The sequence below is a fragment of the Myripristis murdjan genome, chromosome 24 (assembly GCF_902150065.1).
Source record: "Myripristis murdjan chromosome 24, fMyrMur1.1, whole genome shotgun sequence".
NCBI lineage: Eukaryota > Metazoa > Chordata > Actinopteri > Holocentriformes > Holocentridae > Myripristis > Myripristis murdjan.
Window position 1 is genome coordinate 6,540,677 of NC_044003.1, and position 23,513 is coordinate 6,564,189.

A 23,513-nucleotide genomic window follows, 5' to 3' on the forward strand; every position below is an offset into this window, starting at 1 on the left:
GTTTTGTTGTTTATGAGGATGAGGTGCTGGGAGTGACGGCGTACCTGTTTTTTTCCTGGCATTGAGATGAAGGAAGCAAATCAGCACACACACACATTGTGCTGGAGATGCATCGGATTGCGGGGAGCGTTGAGTTGTTGCAGCCTCCGGATCATCAGATCCATGGCGAAGGTGCCGGAGGAATCCAGGTGCTGGAGGAGGAGGTGCAGCAAGCTCCTCCTGTGCTCCTTTTGACCCTGGATGCAAACTGGAGGGGGTCCAGCTGTTGGTTAAAAACTGGCAGGATTGCTTTGTAGCAGCAGTTCTCCAGGAACTTCATTATTATGGATGTGAGAACAACAGGATGGCAGTGATTGAATCCTGCAGGCCTGTTTTCTTTTGTTTTTTTTCCTTTTGGGCAGACTTCTGTAGGTCTGGGATTATTGCGGTTTTCCGGAGGGCGCACCGGTAAGATTTGCAGAATACTGATTGGAGAACTGGCACGAGTTCCATGGTGCAGGTCTTCAGCACAGTTTGTCGGGATGCCATCAGGCCCCAGAGGCTTACATGGCTTACACCGGTTAATCTGCCGCCGCACATCCTCCGCTGAGAAAGGGCCCGGTTCGCTGGAGTCCAGAGGAGGGAGGTCCCTCGGCTCTTTGATGCATTCATCTGTGAAGCCCCGAGTGTCACAACGAGTCACGGACAAGTTCAGCTCAGTGGTGAGACGTTGTGTGTCAGGTGACTGGGTTCACATCCATCTGGAAATCTTGTGTAGTGATAAAGCTGATATGCAACACAGCTTTGGACCAGAACTTACCGCAGTTTAAAAGTGATCAGTAGAATTGCAAAGGCCTTGTGTCCACCTGAGGTTATTTCTGGCGGGAAAACGGGCGAGGTGTTGGGAAGTGAACAGAAAAACACGCTGCACATCAGTGGGTTTTGTATCTTTGACAACAACACTGAAATATCAGCATCACCGCTCTCCGTTCCGGCTGATGGGCTCTTCTGTCTTTGTTATGATGGAGTCTGCCTGGCCTGTCGCACAGCTCAGGTTGAGCCGACACAGAAACAACCAGCTTCTTCTTTATTGTCTCGGTTGTTACAAAATTAACCGTGTCACCTCGATGACAAGTCGATGGCTGGTCGCCTGGAAAGGAGCGGCGGACAAACACCGGTGCCTTTCTGAGAAGTTCAGAGATTTCCGAGTAGAAGTTCGAGTTCAAGTTTGTTTAGAGCCCAGTTTCACCGTTTGTCGTCTCAAAGGGCTTCACATGCCCACGTCTTCACAGCAAACAGGGAAAGACTTCCCAAAATCCAGCGGTAACGGGGAAAAAATGGAAGAAATCTTGAGAAGGACCAAAGAGAGAGGAGACCCTATACCTGGCCGGACAGGTGAGCAACAGGTGCCGACCCAGTGAGGAAATTACAAGTAGAAGCACTCGAAAACCTCATTGCAAACACCTGAAAAAAGACTGGCACTCAGAAAAAAAAAAAAAAAAAAAACACAGTATGGGCACAGTCCGTAATTCAAACAGCCTAACCTGTGACAAACTGCCAGTCTTGTCCCATAAAGAAACCACAAAATATGGATGGAATCTTAACACCTGAAATTTAAATATAAATGATCATTTTTGGCTTTGAAACATCACGGAGAATCAAAATTAATCGATGATTTTGACACAAAGGTCTGCCTTTACTCTCATAAATCATTTCAGGTTGGATTTTGCCAGAACCACAAAACTCTCCTGCAGCTTCTCTGTTGGCACAGTTTTGCGACCTGTTGTCCTGCGGCTGTGTTGTGACCTTCGTCCACTTTCAGACTAAATGTCTGTCATTCGTCACTCACTGATGAAGGCTCCTGTCGGCCGGGGGGCTTTGAAACTTTGGCTTCGTCTCGCCGGGGGTTTTCACCACACATGGCGGCTATAAACTTTATTGTAGTGAAGTTATGAATGACAAGTGCTTCCATTTTACTGTTCAATCTGTTTTATTGCTGCTCAAGATTTACTACAATGCCTTATCTCTTCTCTTCTCTGTCCTCTTTCTCTTTCTCTCTTCCTTCTTGCCTCCATCTCCACTCCCTTTTGTTTCTTTTTTCCATCTCTTCTCCTTTCACTGCCTCTTTTCCTCTTCTTTCCTCTCCTTTTGCTTCCTCCTCTTTCCCCTTTCCTTATCCATTTCTGCTCTTTTTCTTTCCTTTTCCTTTACCTGTTCATCCCTTTTCTTCTCTCCTGCTTTTTGCTGGTTTGAGTTCCTCACATTTTCTCCTCACATCTTTTTCTCCTTCTCTTTTCCCCTCCTCCTTTCCCTTTGTCCCCAATCTCATTTTCTTGTTACCCCACTCTCCTGTTGTTTCTTCCTCCCTTCCCTCTGCTTCCTCTTATTTCCTTTCCACTCTCTCCCTACTTTCCTCTCCTCTTTTAACGTTCTCCTCCTCCTGCCTCCTCAGGGCCACAGGGACAACACCAACGTGACCTTCGTCAACTGCGTCCCTTACCCGTTGTCCAATCAGATGCATCCCAAGATCCACTCAGTGATGATCTTCCTGGTCTACTTCCTGATCCCTCTGGCCATCATCTCGGTGTATTACTACCACATCGCCCGGACGCTCATCAAGAGCGCGCACGACATGCCGGGGGAGGTCAGCGAGCACTCCAAGAGACAGGTGAGCCGCGCCGCACGAATCAATAACGATGTGTTTAACTGCAACACCTGATTATCTCCTCGGCCGGATGATTAGCCGAGTCTGAGCGGGCCGCGTTCGCTGCCCCTCGACCTGTGACACAATCCGCTACACGATCAGTGAGCGTCACTACAAGGAGGGTTAAACCGAAACAGCTGAGTGGCCTGTTCCTGCACAACAAAGAACAAGAGCCAATCCAAATACGAGCAAGCAAGACCTGTTTCTAGGGACTGTGTTTGTGTGTGTCCAGCTGTGTCGATGACGCCGTCTCTCAAGATGGTGCAAAACGTATAACCTTGATGGAAATAAGGGTGCTGTGTTTAACTGTGTTTCTTTTCCTGGTAAGTTGTTTTTTGTGTAGCAAAGTATTTGGTGAGTGCTTTGACTTCATCGTTTCTCCATTTCGCTTCTTCAAACGCTCCACAGAACAAAACAAACAGAGAGAGGTTAGACTTGTACTTTGCTTAGTGATCTGTAAGTCTTGAATGAATGAATGAATGAATGAATGAAGGCTTTATTTTGAACATGTGAAAAAAAAAACTATGCAAAAACAATACAAAATAGTCGAAACAACAAAACTAATGGCGTCACATGTCCAAAAAGGAGTAGAAACAAGCGTATGCTTATTTAAATCCTACCCCTTCTCCGCTACTCAGTAATTACTGTACCAGCTGACTTCCATACAGTTTATCCAAATGACCTTTTTTAAACCACTTATCCATATACCCATAAACAAACGTGTTATCATATGATCATTTGTACATTTTTACCCATGGTAAAAAATAAATAATGTGAATAAACAAAAACAAAAACAAAAAAATAACGGAGCAAAATAGACAGAAATAAATAAATAAATAATGTTAAATAGTCTTAACAAACAATACCAAGGCACGCTGCTCTGCAAAAATGAAAAAGCCCTTAAATAAACGGGCTTCTTCAGGGTCCGTCTGTGCATTTTTTCATTCGTCCAGGTCAGAGGCATCTCAGGGAAATTGAATCAGGTCAACTGGACTTTGTTATATGGCTACACTAGTCTAATGAACAGTCTACCAGTCTAGTCTAACCCTGACCCTAACCCGAAGTCCAGTTGACCTGATTCAACATGGTGTCTACCGGCTCTCACCGTCTGTCTGTCAGTGACAGACGGTGAAGAGTGAGACCGATAAGCGACAAGCGTCCTGCTGGTTCCTGTGAGTCCTGCATGTTGAAGAACGACCGAGAAGGTGAACATGGGCTGCCAGAATGGAAATGGAAAACCCAAATTGCTTTTTTTTTTTTTGTGCCTAAAGGTTTGGGATTGTGAAGTGTCCTTGAAGCCCTCACCTCTCCTGACGGGCAGCTTGGCACCCTGCATGGTCAGTGTGTGTGTGTGTGTGAGTGTGTGTGTGTGTGTGTGTGTGTGTGTGTGTGTGTGTGTGAATGGGTGTGTGTGAGACTAGAAAAGTGCTATAGAAATGCCGCCCATTTGTTACAGTGGAAACTAGCTTTATTTAGATACCAGGATTCACTTAACAAAGGAGTTTTCCTGTATTAAAGAAGCAGAAATGGTGTTGCTGATCATTAGAGCCAAGTTAGGTGGTAAACAGTTATAATTCACAGTTGTAAACAACAGGTAAACAACACGCTGCATGACTCTCACTCTTTTCTTTCCCCTCTGACTTGATCTCTCTGCGGTCACTGGAATGTTTTCAGGACTCGGAGGCTTTGACCTCCGCGCCGCTGACTGCTGGTGGCTTGTCATGATCGAGCGATTAGAGCTCGCTCTGCCGTTGCACTCATTGGAAATCGCCCTTGAAAACAGGAATCATATGAATTACAAATAAGTTCACGAATGGGCAAACTAACAAGGTGGGAAAGTGGTGAGTTGGTGGCATGATGAAGGACGAGTATGACACGGGAAGAACGAAAGAAAATTCAGTAAATAACAAACAAATCGTCAAATAAATGCATGAAAAAACATGAATTAATTAATGACACTACTAACGATACAATAACCAATAAATGAATGAAAGAATCATAACTCAAACATGTGGAAAGATGAAAGAATGAGTGAGTGAGTGACACTCACTTGCAAGTGAATGAACCACGGCGTGAATGAATGGATGAATGAACTGGTGGTGCTCTGGACAGTCCAGGGTGTTCACATTAACACAAGCAGACGCACAACAAACGCCTCGAATGAATGAAAGTGAACCGAGGAGAAACGAGAAAACTCAAAAGACGATCGAAAGACAAAAGAGAAAAGAAAAAAAAAAACGCCATCTGCATTTATTTGTTCTTATTTGTTGTTTTGTTATTTATTTATTTGATAAACAGGCCCTGCTTTTCACACCCGCGGCTCACACTCCTGCCGCTCCGGGGGCCTTGGTAAATATTTCAGCCATGAGAGAGGTTAAGTAGAGGAGCGTGTCAGCCGCTGTGACTAATCGCTTCACGCCGGCATGATCTTCACAGATAGAAGAGAGGTCAGTGGGAGAGAGAGAGATGAATTATTAAAGACGCAACAGGACCGGGTCGGATGAGGCGCACAGCATCGATGACACTTAAAAAGGTAAAAGACGCTGTTTACGATTGTGAATGTGATGATGGCGATAATTATTGCCATTATTCGTGTAATTCTGGTAACAGCGGTGCTAAGACGAGTGGTAGTAGAAGTATTATTGGCATTTTAAAAGCAGTACACTGCAAAAAAAAAAAAAAAAAAAAATCCCACTTTAACCCTCCTGTGACCTTCAACATTTTATTATCAGTTGGGGTCAATTTCATCCCCGTGATTTAAGCCTCCAGAAAATGATTATAATAAAAATCGTTACCCAATTTTATGTGTCTTGTGGACGTCCTAAACAGCCCTTTCAATAAACGATAATAGTGTGGTTATGTTTGCTGAGGTAGAGGAAGTGTTTTTGAATATTGTAAATGGCATGTTATTGTTCCTCAGTGTCTTCCAAGCAAACGAGTGTTAAATGTTGATATTTCATGTATGTTTTAAACAGCTAAAAAACAGCCTGGAGGTTCTTTTGACTCCAGTGAAGCACTGATGCGCTGAAAACACATCATCATGTTGGTTTTATATTCACCCACTTGTTCCATTAAATTAAGAAACGTCATTAAATATGAAGCCAACGATGTTAATTATGTATTCGGAGACGTTAAGCCCTGACTGGTGTCAAATCGATCCCGAAGATAACAGGACGGTTAACGAGTCCTTTAGTCACACATTCAATCTTAAAATCTTGTATTTTTGAAAACAAGTGGGATGAGATAATCCCGCTTGTTTACAGGCACAGAACTTGAATGGGAATAGAGCTGTCATCCTCATGGATCGTCAGAGAGGCAGCCAGTTTTATCTGTGTTGTTAAGTTATAACACGTCTTTGCACAGGTAAGGAGAAGTGGTTCTAGTTGGTTATCGTTATAGTGGAGTTAATCTTCGTTTTCGGCAGTTTTCCATCAGCCATGTGAAGTTACACTTTAATTTGCCACCAAAGTTTGGCTAAACTACGATTGGTTTGTAGCATTTCAGAGGTTATATTCAGTAAAAGGCACGTTTGATGATGCTGACCAGCTTGGTTTGCTCGTTTGGAGACGTTCAGCGGTGTCTTTGATGATGCCAATCTTGCGGCTAATGTCAAATTTCAGATGATTTTCTAATGTCTGCTTTTAGACGACAGCCACAGCTCACAGCGCAATGACCGTGCTGCTTCATCCAGGTTCTGTTCCCAACGCTTTTTCTTCAATGAAGTGAAATTTTCTTGATCCCAGTGAGCCGTTCTGCCTTATTCTGCCTTCTTTCAACATATTGATAACTGTTCACAGAAATTTTACCCAAACAAGTGAAACTGCATTGGAAACAAGTGGGATTATGTCACGGCAGATTTTTTTTCCCTCTTAGTTTAAGAATAACAAGATTTTAAGCCTGCTCGTGAGACTAAATTAGTACTTAGTAAAATGAGTATTTCTGCAATTTAGTAGCAGTTATAGTAGTGTTAGTAGTAGTTTTATCATTACTAGTGGAAGTACTAATGGCAATGTTAGTAGTGTTGATACCACTGTAAGTATGAGCAGTGTTGTTTTTGTTGTATGTTTTCGACTTACTGTTTTATTTTTCATGTTCCATCAGTAGCCCATTAGCTTTAGGCTCTTTAATCTAATGGGCATCATACGAGCCAAAAAATGAATGTTGTGATGATGGGAGTGGATCATGTGAGTGCACTTATGTTTATTTAGTTCCAGGAGTAAAAAGCCTGTGGAGTGGAAAAGAGGCTGTTTTGCTTTGCAGTTTGACCCGGCTGAACTCAGGGTTAATGGAGGATCTGTGACTCACAAACAGTGAATCAAGTCCTGACTCATGGAGGAGGAGACTGATTATCAGAGACTGTTGCTGCAAAGTAGAAACGCAGAGAAATACAGCGGGCTGTGGGGTTGGTGGTCGGTAATCGGAGTGTGATCCCCGGCCAGTCATGGGCTCTTATTTTCGTGGGTGCACAAAGACGAATTGGGATTTTGGTGACCCGGAAATGCGCTTTGCCAGTTAATGTGGTGTTTTATGGCTTGTGCACCGGGTTTGGCGTGAAGGCGGGAGGGGTGGTGCACCGGAGGTAATTTAGGTAAAAAATTAAGTCATTGCCCCAAGGACCATGTCAAATCTCACTGCAACGTCAATGCCGCCCTTCCTGCTGCCTTCCTCGTTAGGAGACAAATGATGCACAAGGGTTCCTACTCCATATATATTATACCATCAACACAGTAACAACATAGATAAAACAATGCATTGTTGAGGGCAAGAACCGTATAGCAGAGTGAAATGCTTTTTAGATATTTGCTGTCGCGGTTGATGCAGACCCAAAAGGAGCAGGAGCAAGAGGCAGGCAACAGGAACTGAAGGAACATGTTTTTATGACCAGACTCAGATGAAGATGGCATAACCGGCTGGCTTGAAACCCTTGAAGGATAGCATTGCATACAAGAACACGAGGAGCAAACGCTACAGCTGCAGCACCTGGGATCACAATGAACTGACAGAAACCAATGGGAAACCAGTGGGGACCAATGGTAATCATCAGAACAAGACACAGCTGGAGCGGGAGGACTTGGGAAACACGAGGATCGTCCAAAAATGGAGACAAGGGCAGAGCTAATGAGACTAACAGACAAGACGAGGTGAAACGAGCCATGGAAAAGCAGAGTGACCAAGGGAAACCAAAAACCACCAAACAAAAGACGTCCATAAACACAAGAGTCCATTAAGTCCATAAATACAGAATCACAGGTTGGGTGGCACGTTACAATACCGAGGTCGGAGAGTCAGTGTGTTCTTTAGGGCTTGTTTTGCACAATATATATAAACCTATATATATATCAAGCAGGATGCCAACATGACGTTTAGGAGGAGACATCACAAGCCCATCCCTGAAACAAAGGAACAGACCGGAACAAATCAACAACCAGGCCGGCAAGATCATTGGACAAAAACAGTTACCGCTTCAGGATTCATATTCCCAAGCAATAACCAAAAAAAGCGTAGACTGGGCGTAGACTGACAGTCCCACTGGCCACTCTCAACAAGGAACTGTTTAAATAGGTTCTGCATTTAAACAGGTTTTTCATTTTATTTATATTTATTACCATTATCCTTGCCCCACTGTTCTAATTCCCTCTTCAATTTTTAGATGACTGTTACCCGCTCATTAACACTTATATTTTTAGAACCCAGTTGGACTTCAGTGGGATGTGTTGCTTCACTGTTTTATTCTCTGTCTTATTAATTCTCTTACGGTGGTGTTTTTTTTTTTTTTTTTTAATGTCTTGTGTTGTATGTTGTCCTTCTGTCTCTATGCCAGAGCCAAATTTCCATTTTTATGAATTTTAAATGAACAATAAAGTCGTCTGAGTCTGAGTCTGAACAGGACGGTAGGGAGATGCTGAACTTGATGCCAACCGGCTGGCCGAGGAGGTGCACCAAGGAGTTTTAACCATGGATTACATTTTCTTTATTGCAGTAGTTACATTTATTAAGAAAAAAAAATCGATAATGACTTGCATGCCTGATTTATTCCTCTGACGTAATGCTTTCCGTGAACATGATAGTTAATCTCCGTACCCCTCTAATGATCGCGGTGTTGACTTAAATCAAACTCTGGTGCGCTTGTTTCCCAAGTTTGACTCGTTCGGGAAGGCGTGAACACGTGAAACATGGAGAAAACGCTTCGGCCATCTGTCCGGAGAGGCTTGTCTGCTGAGGATCATGAACCCATCGACCACGCCAGGTCGGAGAGGACATTCGGAATCTGAACTTTGACGTAAAGATGTAAGATGGAAGTCATTTTTCTCTTCTAATTTCACTTTGAGACAGTTTTTTTTTTTGTCCCTTGGTTTGCTTCCATTTGGTGGCGTGTCTAAACCAAACTGTACGGCAACTTGAGGACGTATCTGTGTCCAAACTCAAGCAAACAAGAAAACACCCCCACTGCCTCTGCCCCCTGAGACGGGGCTGGAAAAAAATTTTTTGCTTGCTGTTGAATCGTTTGCGGTCTTCCTTCTTGGTTTTGATTGGGACTTTTCTTGACAAGTTCTTGGAGACGACCTTGGCTTTCTCGACAGCGGCCCCGGCGTGATTTGTCATCGCACATTCCGCTCTCTGAGGTCCCGAGGCGGCGCGGCCCGGAGGATAAGTAAATTCATGTTTTGAGCTGCATGTGGATGATTTTACTCTCAGACCCGCAGAGAACTCAGGCTCATGAGTCAGCTGTGGCCTGGAATGTCCGTCCCGAGTTGTTCGCCTCTTGCGGCGAACGCGCTGGGTGTAAAAATAACTCCACAGCCAGATGACACCTGGTTACAATTACTCTCATAAGAGCGCACTAAAAAAGGCAAATGCAACCCCTGGTAGCTGTATAAACTTTATTGCAGCGAGATTATGAAACATATGTTTCTCCATTTTGCCGTTCGGTTTTATTGCCTCTGCTAATCCGCTGAAATACCTCCTCTCTCTCTCTGTCCTCATTTAGCATCATTCTCTCTCTCTGTCCTTGTCTTTCCTCTCATCTGTTCTCCGCCTCGCTTCCAGTTTCCTTTTCTTTTCTTTCTTTCCTCTAACCTCATCGTCCTTCTCTCCTCTCCTTGCAAACATTTGAAAAATGCTTATCTGTGTAAACTGCCAAAAGTGATGAAACATTTTGTATTACAACTCCGACTATTTTAAATAATTGAGATGATGCCCGAACTCATTTTTACTTTTTTTTTTTCTTTTTTCCCCCCGGAGTGAATGCATTCATTTACCAACATGAAGTCAAGTCATATTCATTTACAGAATTCACAAGCCAGACTCATTATCAGATGTTTTACAGGGCGGCACAGCGGCCTCAACAAATGCACAGGAAAACAAACGCAGACGATAATGATGTGTGATAGGCGTGATATTAACGTAACTTATTTGTCATTTTAAATCACACACACACACACACACATACTCAGAGAGCAGAAAAAGGCGACTTAAATCGAGAGTTCCTCCAAATTTTTCTGCAGCGCTGGTATGGATCCAGAGGGAAAGAGCACTGGGCAGAGATAAGCGAGTTATTCACCAAAAAAATTGAGACCATTTCATAGAGATATGGGTAAAAATGCATAAATACAAATCACTCTGGCATTCATGGTTCAAAAACAAACATAATATTGCTGCAGCTTTTGATATATCGCATAAGGCCGGGGAAATCAATTCACCCTGTTGATTCTGGCAAGCAAGAACCATTTTTCATAAATCATATATCATAAATTTGGCGAGGGTTTGATTTGAAGAAAAAAAGTGTTTGCAGGGTAAGATGAAAAGATGAATGCGTAAGAGCTTTATTTATTTATTTATTTATTTACCAATGAGGCCAAAGCTGTTGAGAAATTGAGAGAGGAACGCAGTGGAAGCAATTAATCAATAAAATAATAATGGAAACTCTAGAAATGATGCTTTTGACCCTGAAATGCAAGAATGCCACGTTTCATCTCTTCACTCACTGAGAAAAAACCACAATATCCTGCTGTCCTCTAATTAATATCCTGTAATTCTGACTTCTATTAGCTGCAAACTCAGCTGCTCTGCGATGATTCATAAAGGAAACCAAAAGCACAAAGTCAAACTCATATTTAAACAGCTTTAGAAATAGATTCGTTATGAATTTATTCATTTATTGATGTTGAAGCCTGACAAAATAATTCCACAAAGTGATGAAGGCAGCTGCTATATTATATTTACAACCGGTTTTAATGTGTTAAACCCAAAAACCTAATGCAGGTTCATCTGCCCCATTCAAAGTTTCCCTAAAACTGCACATTCTGCAGATACATTTTCAATTTTCACACCAATCAAGCAAGAGCCTCATGCAAAAATATTGAGTTCAAAGAGCCATCTCAGTCATGTTGTTTGGTGCTGCCTGAATTCAAAGGCATTGCTCTCCCCAAAAATGAACTGAAGTACCTGCAAAGGCAGTCAAATAAATCACCTCACACCTGCCTGGTGTGAACATGCCCTGAAGAGACGGAGGTGTGCGAAAGAGTGGGACAAACAGTAAGAGGTTACAGGGGTTGAACCAAACGTGTCTCTCAAATCTATCACCACATTTTCTATGTTGCACATCTTCAATCCAAAACTAAATCTTCTGCTTTGTGCATCGTTAGGCTGTGACCAAGAAATCTCATTATTGTGAATACCTGGGGTGAAAACAAGAAACACATGCACATGTTTGTTGATTCATTTCAAAGCCCCGTTTGCATGCACTCCACGTAACGATGCAACTGCAACCTGTGCAATTCTGTGGAGAATCAGAATCCAGACTTAGGGTGCACTCACACTCGGCAATCCGTACCGCACCCAAGCATGTTTGACCCCAAAGTCCAGATTATTTGACGTGCTTCAGTACGGTACACTTCCTCAGCTCTGGCACGGTTGGAGGAGGTGTGCTTCAGTGCCGTACGGGCGTTCCTGCACGAGCACACGTGGATGTGACGTAAATCGTGCGACCGTCCCTCCACTACAACAATAGCGATGGCGGCGGCGAGAGGTTCACGTTGAATGTTTAATCGAGATTAAAGTGTGAGCCATGTCCTCGGTGTCGCTGTCCGTGGTGCTGCTGCAACCGCGTAAAAACAAAAGTCGAGTTATGGTGACATCGAGCCATGCATGTGTCGGGGACTGGGGAGGGGGGGCCATTCGTGCTTCAGAATGTTACTGGTCCCAGTTTGAGTGCACCCTTAAAGCGGGGTTCGCCTACAGGATAAACTCCGTACGGTTTGGGCCTCACAGCCGGCTGTACACGGAGTACCTGTGTTAACCGTCCGGCTCAGAGGACTTTGGCTCGTTCGGTGAAGATGAGGCTGAAGCTCGTTGTCCACTTTGATACGGTAGGAAAGAGGTGCAGTTTGTGTTTTAACAAAAGCTGGGTTTCCATCCACCTATTTCTATTCGCATTTTCAGAAATTGCAAAAAAAAAAAACTTGGATGGAAACGCCAGAAATTCGAAAAAAAAAAAAAAAAATTCGCAAAAAAAGTTTTTACGCTTGGAGGGTTAGGATTTCTCAGTGTATCGATAAAAGAAAATGCGACTTTCTGCTGTGGAAACAGGTTTTGCGAATAAACGATGACTGGACTGGATACCACGTCACACTTCTACGCTACAGTCTTATTATTAGTTATTATTAATATTTTTATTATTATCATTTTTTATTTTTTATTATTCGTTATTTAGGATGGTTTGGTACGAAGTTAGCGCTGCCAAAATAGTAAGCAGACTTCTCCCAAGAGCCAACAAGTTCAGCAGGAATCTGTCCCTGATCAGCTGTTGAGTGTCAGCTGAGTGTTTGTTGTTGTTCAGTCGACACACAGACGCTATCTTATGACATCATCTCACGGCGCACTCTTCTCCCAATAATCGCAAAACAAAACTAACGGAAACAGGCATAAATTCGCATTTTCTTTTGCGCATTTTGATAAAATTCGCTCAAAAATTTCGATATATTTGGATGGAAACCCAGCTAAAGTTTTGCTCATGAATTAATGATCCGGAGGAGTTTGAATTTGTGAATATATTTCCAGCTTTAATGAAATGTGCCTCGGTGGAGCGTGCAGGAGGCAGGACACACACACACACACACATTCCCTCGCTGTGCCTGCTTTGTTCAACCACACATTTTGCTCTCTTAGTATTAAAGCGAACCGGGATGATAGAACTGATACAGCTCCTCCTGTAACTCACAGTGTGTGAAAGGAGCATTACATTTTATACAGTGCTCTGTATTTTCAGAGGGAAGTCCTAACCTCTCTGTAAATATGATAAATTACAATAACTCGCTCTCTTTTGGATCGAACTCTGGCATCTGTTCTTGACCGCTGGGGCACAACATGGGAGAAAATGCAGCGTTTCTGTGAGGGTTTGAAGATCGTGACACCAGTTCGCATGGAGGTGAAATATGCATGCAGGACTTCTTAGTAAAATCTGATTGCTTGGTGTAAAAGTGGTTTTAATAATGCATCCTGCATGTGATAACTGAGGAGCAGTGTGTTGCTTGCAGCGTCTTCCTCTCTGTGAGGTAACACTGCAGCTCTTTTTGCTTCTGGAAAAGGCTGCAGACCGGAGCATTCACTGTTATATATTTATATATATATATATATATAGTCAGCTGTACTCTTCGCTCTTTTTCTGTGCTCATTGTCCCGTTTTGGGAGGTGTTCCAGGCCTCCTGTGCAGCTCTGTGATTTCCAGCATTATTCTTTGACTTTTCCGAGCCGGCAGGAGCCTCGGTGAAGCCTGAGTCACCGCTCACCTGCCAAGCCAAGCCGGAGACTGATTACCCTCCGGTTCGTTTCATCACGCCCGAGAGTGCAGCCGCCGCTTTGCTGTTAGCATGATGCTGCTGTCAATCAGCTGTCACGCCATGTAGGATCCAGAACATACGACTCGATACTGAAAAGCGGACGACAGTGCGAGTTTGGTTTCCATAAATGAAATCAATACTTCACAGAGAGAGAGAAAGAGAAAATATTTACACTGCAGCTGTGATCCAGCAGGAGCTTCAGCAAAATTGAAAGCAACTCCAGTTAAAAGTCAGGCGGCGAAAACTTTGTCTAAAGTTCACGCTGAAGGAAACTGGCAGAGGTCCATTCCTGAGATTAGTGCAGCCGTTCATCCACGTGCACGGAGAGAAGTGAGGTGGACCCCGCAGTGAGGAAAGTGTGAAATTGTAAAAAAGAGGGGGGAGAGAGGAGAAAAGGCGAGGTTTTCCTTCAGGTGATGTCGCGGGGAAACAGGGCAGAGCATCCAATCACAGAGGAGTTAGCCACTGCTAAAACAGTCTCAGATTTAATGTCAAAATGTCTTGTTTTTCTCATGCGGTTTCACTTTGACTTGTTGTTTTTCCTGGGAAGAAGGCAGAAAAGCCACATCAGCACCCTAAGGTCAAGAAAATCACACTTGATTCAGGAAAAATCTGGAAACAAGTTGATTAGCGTCCAAAGAAAAACAAGATTTTAACACTGAATATGAGGCTAAGATGATTTTTTTTTGTTGTTGCAGTGAAGGTATATATGGTTTGTTCTAATACTATAATGTGACAACAGTGTTATGATACTATAATACTGAACAAGGAGCAATAAGCGCATTTTTCTCCATCGTTAGGCAACTGAAGAGGGACCTTGTATTCTATTTTTATGTTTGAAGATGAAGATCTAATCACTCAACAACCCTTTAACTGTTAAAAAAAAAAAAAAAAAAAAAAAAAGCTAGAGAGAACAAATGTATTAATTAGGCGTCCTGGAGGTTTCCTGTTGGCATCGCTTTCATTTTTCCACCCGGTCTCAATATTGGTAATTACCAACCAGGAGAAATTACTTTCATTTCCCAGCTTCAGCAGCATTCAGCCTCCAGCATCTGTCAAACGTCTCTCTCTCTCTCTCTCTCTCCCCCTCTTCCCTCTCTCTCCCCTTCTTCCCTCTCTCTCTCTCCCTCTCTCTCTCTCTGACTCCATCAGTGTTAAACTGTATGTGTCATCTAATTCATCTCATTAGAGTTAAGTACATCTCCGTCTCCTTGAGGAGAGCGACGCTATCAGCGTTTAATGGGATTGAAGCTTTTCCAATATTTCATTGTCTGTAAGAGTCTCTCTCTCTCTCTCTCTCTCACACACACACACACACACACACACACACACACTCAGGAATGCCAGAGCATATTCTGTACTGTGATGGCTAAATTAAGGTGATATTTCACTTTCATAAGTCAGTTCTACTTTTTGTAGAACTGATCTGACGGCGCTGTGTTCCTTTCAAAGTCGAAAGCCGCAGGTAGATCGTCTTTCAACCTCTAATCTCACCGTTAATGTTAGTTATGAGAAACCACAGAAACCAGAGGAACTCGCTCACCCCTCGATATGGTCTCTCGCTCGTCTTCGACAACGCAGCAGTCCGTTATAAATGTCCTTTTTGAAAACAGGGATCTCGCAGGACAGTCGGTTACGTGTGGAGACCGTCCATCTAGAAACTGATGTAGCTACTTTCTAACAAGTTTTACCTGGCGTTTCCTCTGACAGGCTGCATCGAGTTACATGCACGATCAGGGTTGCCAGGTCTGTGAGACAAAAGCAGCCAAACAGCAACTCAAAACCCGCCCAACCTGGTATAAAAAGGGCCCAAAAATCAGCCCAATCCCAGAACTCAAAATATGCCCATAAAAATCCATATAAAGTCCAACAACATTGCTATAATTGCAAAATGCACTATAATATCTATAAAATAACACCATAAACATTTAAGGCAATTCCCCGAAACAGTTCTTTCACCTATTTAATTTACAGTATATCAGAACTTAAAATATAATATGGGATACCTTACTTCAGCTGAGTGGTGCTGATGATGTGATTGGTCATGTGCTGAGTGGCGTCACACAGCGTTGGCATATTATTTGTCTGTGGAGCAGGTGACATATGTGGATAGTTTATATGCTGATCTGGCCCAGAGTCAGTTTGACAGGATTTGGGTATAAACATTGGTCATTCAAAATATGAATCTTTATTCACGTCTGCCCAAGCCCAGCCCGCGGACAAAATTTGTTACCCGCGACTACTCTTAAAAAGTAGCCCAATTTGGCTTAAAAAAACGCGGACTTGGCAACCCCGTGCACGATGCAAGGCTGCTGCCTTCACTGACCTGTCAGGGAGTCGGACCGTAGAAAGTCTGTTTTATAAATTTCCGACCTGCGATAGCGTGTGGTGGTTCACGGAGTAAAATCAGAAGAAACTGATGCTTTCATGAAGAAACCAACAAATTGAGAACATAAATGCCGTGCTGTCAAAATGTTGTTCGCGATACTTTGATATCCGCTTCCCAGCAAACACAGCATAAGAAGACTTTTTGACTGATTTTAACGAACAAAAACTTTCTCGTAAGTGATGGTCTCGTGAATTTTGGATTTATTCAGTAGAGGCAGCCTGTTAAGATGTGAAACTGGAGTGTTGGCCAAAAGCATAAGAAAGTTTTTGTTGTTGTTGTTGTTGTTGTTTTTAAGGCAGGGTTCAGGGACAGACCAGTGAACGGTCAGTTCTTCAGGACTTCTTCAGAACTGAGGAAGCGTCTTGGGTGAGAAGTGAAACGGCAGCACTCACTCAGAAATAATGACATTTCTGAGTGAGAATGTGTGTGTTACACTGTGTCACACATAATCCAGATGTGATTGATGGGTGGATTCATTTAGAGGCTCATGTGTGATCAATTAACAGTCATAATGATGAGCTCTGAACAGGCTGAGCTGTGTGGAACGGCAGCGATGGCGGCTCTGCTGTCCCTTCAGTCACCATGTCCAAAAAACATGAATGAGCAGCAACAGGTGTTTCTACACTGCAAAAACTCAAAATCTTACCAAGAACATCTGTCTTATTTCTAGTCAAAATATCTCATTACGCTTAAAATAAGACATGATCACCTCAGAAATAATTTCTAGTCAAAATATCATTAAACTTAAAATAAGACATGATCACCTCAGAAGTAACTTGTTTTTAGACAATTTTCAGTTATTTCAAGTGAATTTTCACTTTTTCCACTGGCAAATTTTGCCAATGAAACAAGCAAATTTTCACTTGAAACAAGTGAAAATCGTCTAAAAACAAGTTACTTCTGAGGTGATCATGTCTTATTTTAAGTTTAATGATATTTTGACTAGGAATAAGACATTTTTGACTTGAAATAAGACAAATATTCTTGGTAAGATTTTGCGTTTTTGCAGTGTATGGCAGTGAGCTAATTAGGGGCGTGTCAGCCTTCATTCATGGCTGATTGTGGGAGCGTGCATGAAAAATTGCAGAAAGATGGAGATTTATAAAACAGAAACATGCGTGCACACAGTTTTAGTCAGGAACCTACATCTAGTTTTATGCCTCTGACCCCTGGTGTGTTGATTTCAATGGGAATGTCCGTTCTACTCCCATTCCATTTCGATGGTTCCCACGCTTTTCGAGGAATCTGCCCTCAGAGCCCCGCCTCCTTCCTCCGGCTGTGTCCCTCTAAACGAACCCGGCTGCCTCTCTGTCTCCGCTGCCAGCGAACGCAGCCGCCTGGCTTATCTGCCCGCGCAGCCTCGCTGCTGTTTCTGCACCTCAAACTCGGACACAATGCCGCTCTCGAGCCGTCTGCCTTCACACCTCTGGGCACTTCACCAAGGTCTGCTCTCGCTCGCTCGCTCGCTCTCTCGCTCGCTTTTAGGGGCCGCCGGATTTGAACTGAATGAAAACACGGGGAATCTCTGGCACGACAGAGATTATGGTAATGAAATAGCTTTGAGCTGTCCGGGCCTGGCTTGCAGATCAGATTATGCTGCTGTTTGAGGTTTTATCCGCCACAATCCACGCGAAAAGAAAGGAGAGTGACAGACCGGCATTAAAAAAAAAAAAAAAAAAAAAATCTACCTCCTGTGGCTTTTATGACTCCTGAAATTTAGATTTCAGTGTCTTGTGTTTTGTTAGAGAAGCACCTGATGTGTGTGTGTGTGTGTGTGTGTGTGTGTGTGTGTGTGTGTGTGTGTGTGTGTGTGTGAGGGCTAATCTATTCCTTATCTCCACCAACACAATGAATTGGCTCTGCCTCCAGATAAGATTGCAGGCCAGTTACTTACTGACAAGGGCGGGGGCAGCGAACACTGTAATTGGCTTCCAACCTCTATTGATGTGATCCTATAGGCTGAATAGGTGTGTGTATGTGTGTGCGTGTTTGTCTGTACGTGTGTGTGTGTATGTGTGTGTGCGTGTGTGCAGGCTCAAATCCCATTAGGTGGAGCGTTGATAGCATCGCTTCCCACAAGGAGACAGAGATGTACTTAAGTGGAATAAGATGAATTAGATGACACATACATTATAAGCAGAGAGAGAGAGAGAGAGGGATGAAGAGAGAGAGAGATGAAGAGAGCGATGCGAGGAGGAAAACGCAGCGTGAGATATCTAATTTAAAGCCGGAGAGGCCGGATGCTGCTGGACGTGCACGAGAAATGAATGTCATTTTTTTTCTCTGTGTGTGATAATCAATACTGGGAGGTTGTGAAGGGAAAATAAGCGAGGACAGCAAATCCCACAGACGGCGAATATTATATCTCATATATTAAATATATAGAGAGAGATTATTTTATCTGTGTGGAGCTTTTTCTTTTTTTTTTTTTTTTTTTTTTTTAGAGCCGGTCACGGTGCTCGGCTCATGTTTGGGTGATGTAGGCGGGTGGAGGAAGCAGCAGATAGTAAAACACGGCTCTTATGTAACCTCAGCCTATGTAACACATTCCTACTACCAAGTCATTCACTTTTTTGTTTTTGTTTGTGCATGCCCGCCTCCCTCCCCACCCCCCCACCTCCCACCCTGACCCGACCCGACCCGCCTCACCCGCTTCTGCTTCACTTGGTGATTCCCCTTTCCGCCTCGCTCCTCGCTCCTCCAGAGGACGGGAGTGAACTTGTCGCTAAGAGCGCTTAAGAGGCAGGGAAGAGCCGCCGCTGAAAAATCGATCGATGCGAGGCCGTTAGCCGCCGTCTGTGCTGGAGCCGCTCCCGCCGCGCCCGTCGAAGCTGCTCTGTGCTGTCAGGACAAGAGAGAGGAGGGAAAAGACAGACAGACAGACGGGTCTCAGGCGGCGTCTCGCGCAGGTCGACTCTTTGTGAGGTCGCCGCCGTTTACGGTCTCACATTCCCATTGACTGGACGGACAGAGTTTCGTCATTGCCATGGAAACAGTGGCTGATGTAAGACTGACTTTTTTTTTTTTTTTTTTTTCATGTTAGACTTAACTCCAATTGAGATACTGCGGCATGACCTTAAACAGGCCTTTCATGCTCGAAAACCCTCCAATTTGGCTGAATTAAAACGTTTCTGTAAGGAAGAGTCGGACAAAATTCCTCCACAGCGATGAAAAACACTCACTGCCAGTTATGAAAATTCCCGAAAATTCCCTGGAAATTCATGATAATGTGACATGTTTGCATGCATATCTGCTTATAACAAACCAAAATGTTTATTATGTATACATGTATATGACTGGGTGAATGCGGTGAATATAAATTCCCAAAAATTCTCGAAAATTCCCATTAATTTCCGAAAATTCCCATGGAAATTTTCCAACTTTGTAAATTCCGGGAATTTTGCAACACTAATAAAAACACCTTGGAGATCGAATGAACTCAATTAATTGATCAACCAATCCATTAATTCAATAATGCAATCAAGTCCCGGGGAAAAACTGCGACTGTGCGTTTTTCCTCCTCCTCGACTGTAAAAGCAGTTTTACATTTTTACAATTTCCTCGTCCTCCAGCTGCCAACTCAAACATGTCACATTAGCCGGCAGCCATCTTTGTTGATATGCAGATGGTTACCATGGAGATGACGTCGTCTTCTGCTTCACCTCAGCGTGAAAACAGCCTCGGTTCTGTTTTTACCTCCACTGAGGAGGCGAGAGCAGGAAAACTCAAGAAGCACGGGTCAGATTTCCATGACTCTCGGTGGAGAGGTTGCTCATTGGCCAGCAGAAGGAGCGATTACCTTTTTGGGCCAATGGGCCTTGAGTTTGGCGTGCCGGTGGGCGGGGCTTTGCACAAACCGGGCCGTGGTCTCTGAATACGTCCACCATGTTGAAACCTGGCGGGGAGGCTGGTCATGAATCAGGGTAAAACTGACCGACTGATGGTCCAAGCTGATTGGCTCACAGGGGCGTGTCCTGTACAGCTCTGCCAAAAAGGGGCGGGGCTTAAAGGACACAGAGCGGAGGTGTGCACTTTACCAGGTGCATTCTAGTTTTTACATGAAATCCACAACAGGCGACCTAAATAAATACCTAATGGTTGGAAGAAAAAAAAAATCTAGTTTTAATTATCTTTTTTCTAATAATCTTTCATAACACTGATGGATTTGCATCACTTACTTATTATTTATCTATTGCCCTTCATTTAGTAAATGCAGTAAATGTCTTTTTTTAATGTTTTTTTTGGAAATGCATCACCTTAGTGCCACTACTACCCTCGTTGTATTGATATACAGCGACAATAAAGGCTCTGATCCTGATTCTGAATTGTAAGAGGTGAAGCCTTACGTATTGTTGTTTCTAACAGAGGCATTTTTAGACCTGAGGTAAATGCTTCACCCCCCTTCCCTCAATCTTCCAGCCAAATGTTCATTTTACAACCTTTTCATACGACGCAGATTTACTAATAGTCTGTTTTTAGCCTTTTAAACACCATCAATCATCAGATTGCACCCAGAACGTGTTAAAAATAGCTTTAAAAAAGACTCACAGAACAGGATTCTGAGTTCAACTTTAATTCAAACACGTTGCTCAGACCAATGAGGCTGAGGTGCTTTTACCGGCAGAGGGAATAATTCGCCTCACCCCCTTTCTTTTTGAGCACAGAGGTCTGGTTCATTTTCCCAGAGCTGATGATGGAAGCAGCGAGCGAGGGCGAGTTACATGTCGCTTCATTTCCACCTGTTTGCTGACTGACACACACGACATGGACAGGAGTGACAGAGGACGTCCTTCTCAAGCTGTTTTTGCAGGGAACAGTGACTTTGGCCTCTAAATAAACTTAAACTTGAAACTTGAACTGGACCTGTGCAGTCAAGTGTGTAACTTTTTTTTCCCCCCCCCGATTGGATTTTGTCATTAAACTTGCTGAGGAGCAGAGGTGTGTGTGTGTGTGTGTGTGCTGGAAAGTGAAAATGTTCAATTAAGTGAAGGCCAGTGTGCGGTGTAATAATTCAGGAAGTGGAGAGAATCAGACAGAAAGGGGGGGGTTGATAGGCCGGTGCTACCGAGCTGAGCATTAATTTGACTTTTTATTTTGCAAGTGAACCCAATTTAGCTCATGTGACAAAACCTAAAGTAAACGTGATCGGCCCCCGCGGCACCCACTCAGAGCTTTTCTTTCCTTTTTGCTTTTCCTTTTCCAGCATCAAACAGAAAAAAAATCCTTCCTTTCTATCACAGCTCATTAATGAGAACTGAAAGACAGCGCATCAGGATGTAATCTGTTGTTAAGTGCATCGTCTGCGACTGTAAATGCATCGTCAGAGTAAAGAACAGATGGGATAAACAAACCACTGCAGGAGTCTCTGTTTGAGACTCTGCCACCTGCACATGTTCACACTCAGCTGCAAGTTTCACAGCAATAAAGCCTGATACTTAATTTGTTGAAATTTGGAAATGAAAAGTTCTGATAACATATTGGCTGATCCTTTTTATTATTTAGACCTGAAAACTGTAATTCGCTGTAAGAAGCCAATATCGGCTAATACTATTGGTCAGCTGATATGTATTACCTTGGACTTATTAGCAAAATTGCCATATATGATTACCAAGAACACATAATAAATCCTTACAAAAATTCAGTGGTAATTTAAATACGTTTTAATATGTTTATTTCATGTTTAAAAAAAAACAAAACAACAACAAATAAAAATGGCATGAAAGCACCTGCACTTCCTCTTTCTCACTGAATATGCGAGAATCTGTGAATATGCAAATTTGCAACGCATCTTATGCGTCAAAATCTTAAGACTTGTTAATGTATGTGGATGTTAAGTTTATTCCTCAGTCTGTTAAATGGCCGTCAGCCTGCAGAGTAAAGCTGCTCTGAACAAACGAGCAGAAGTCTAGTCTGTGTTTGTCGCAGCTTTGGTTTGAACTTTTGTTTTTGTGGTGGATATTTTCCATAAGTTTAAGTTGGCACCGCTCGCCAGGCTGCATGGGAATGACGCCGGCGTTTTGCATTTTGGCACCGGCTGACATTCATCTTTTTTTAATTTTTTGTTTTTTTTTTTACACCACCAAAACACTCAACTGCATTAGTTTCAGTAGCATCAGATGTTTCTCTCTCATTTGCACACCTTTGCATTTTAGTTGGTCGTTTCTGCTAATTAGTGATGTCAGAAGTTGTGCACAAAAACAGATTTCAGGGAAGAAAGGACTTGCCTTCAGTGGAGGGACATGAAACTTAACAGAGTATTAAAACAAAAAGAAAAACAAAAAGAAAAGTCTTTAATTGTGCGTGGTGAGCGGCGGGAAGCTCCACTTTCTGTTGTCTCTAATTGAGGCATTTTCACACTGGAGCTGAGAATTGCTTTTCTCTTCCCTCAGCAGTTGCGAAATGCCCATGAGCAAGGCAGTCAAGCGTCAGAAAGCCGCCCCAGTGCAGCTGTCAGGTGTAACAGAGTGTGACTCTCTGAAAGTGAAGATCCGAGAGGCGACACCTCCTTTACTCTCACCTCAAACCGGAGAATCTGCTGGCTCAGCTTCCCGCCTCGGCTTTCCTTTAGGAGCTCCGATTTTTTTTCTCTCTCGCCCTCGCTGGCAGGTGAAGCCGAGAATCCATTTGGAGTTGTATTCTCGGCAGGTCCTTCACGACAGAGTGCACCTGGCCTCCCGACGCGAGAGCTCAACAGGTCCTGTCACTTCGCCGTCAGGCTCTCCCGACGCGTCGAGCTCAACTTCCTTCCACAACGAGGCAAAAAACCCCCAAAAAAACGATGCTGCACTGCAAAAAATCTGCATCTTAACACATTCAGTCGCATCTTCAGTGTTAAAATCTTGTTTTAAAATCCAGTGGGATGAGATAATCCCACTTGTTGCATGCACAGGTTTTTTTCTGGGAGCAAGTATAAATATATTGAAACAAGGCAATATAAGGCAGATCAGCACACTAGGATCAAGAAAATGGCACTCGATTCAAGAAAATTCTGGAAACAAATTGATAAGCATCAGAAACCAGTGGGATTATCTCATCCCACTGGCTGTTTTTTTCACCTTGTTTGAAGAAAAACAAGATTTGAACTCTGACTATGAGATTAAAGGCTTAACAGAAAGACTTTCTGCAATGTTAGGCTTGTCAGCAGAAATATAAAAAGTGTATTTATTTTCTTTACAGCTGCACTATGCTTTGATTTTTGTGAATCACAAATCGGGGAACAGAGAAGGGCGTCCAGATCTCTTCTTATTAAAATGCTGCAGATTCTCCCTGGTTATTCAAATTAATTTCGGCTGTCTGTTGTCTGCAGGTTAGGGTTGCTACTCCACACATAAAAACCTGATGACTTGAAACTTCACAGTGAAGTACAAACCTCGAAAAAACACACCGAGTGGGCGCTCTGTTTACAGAAACTTATATTTTATTTTTCTCCCTTCACATCTTTTTTTTTTTTTTTTTTAGTTTTATTTGGTAGAAAACATCTCAGAGTGGCTGGCCTGGGGAACATGAGTGTGCTGTGTGCAGTTTACTGACATTAAAGTGCATGATTTCCAGATATTGAAGTCCATTTACCTCTCGCTGCCAGCCGGCATGTGGAATTGCCTGG

At 43.2% G+C, this 23,513-nt stretch overlaps 1 protein-coding gene across 1 annotated transcript in view; it reads left to right on the plus strand.

The window, feature by feature from the left end:
* The window catches only part of nmbr (neuromedin B receptor), a 79,737-nt gene that overhangs the window by 30,265 nt on the left and 25,959 nt on the right, over positions 1 to 23,513 (plus strand). The window contains exon 3 of the mRNA XM_030046694.1: positions 2,432 to 2,647. Within this exon, the coding sequence (XP_029902554.1) occupies positions 2,432 to 2,647 (216 nt within the window). The remainder of the gene's footprint in view (positions 1 to 2,431; positions 2,648 to 23,513) is intronic.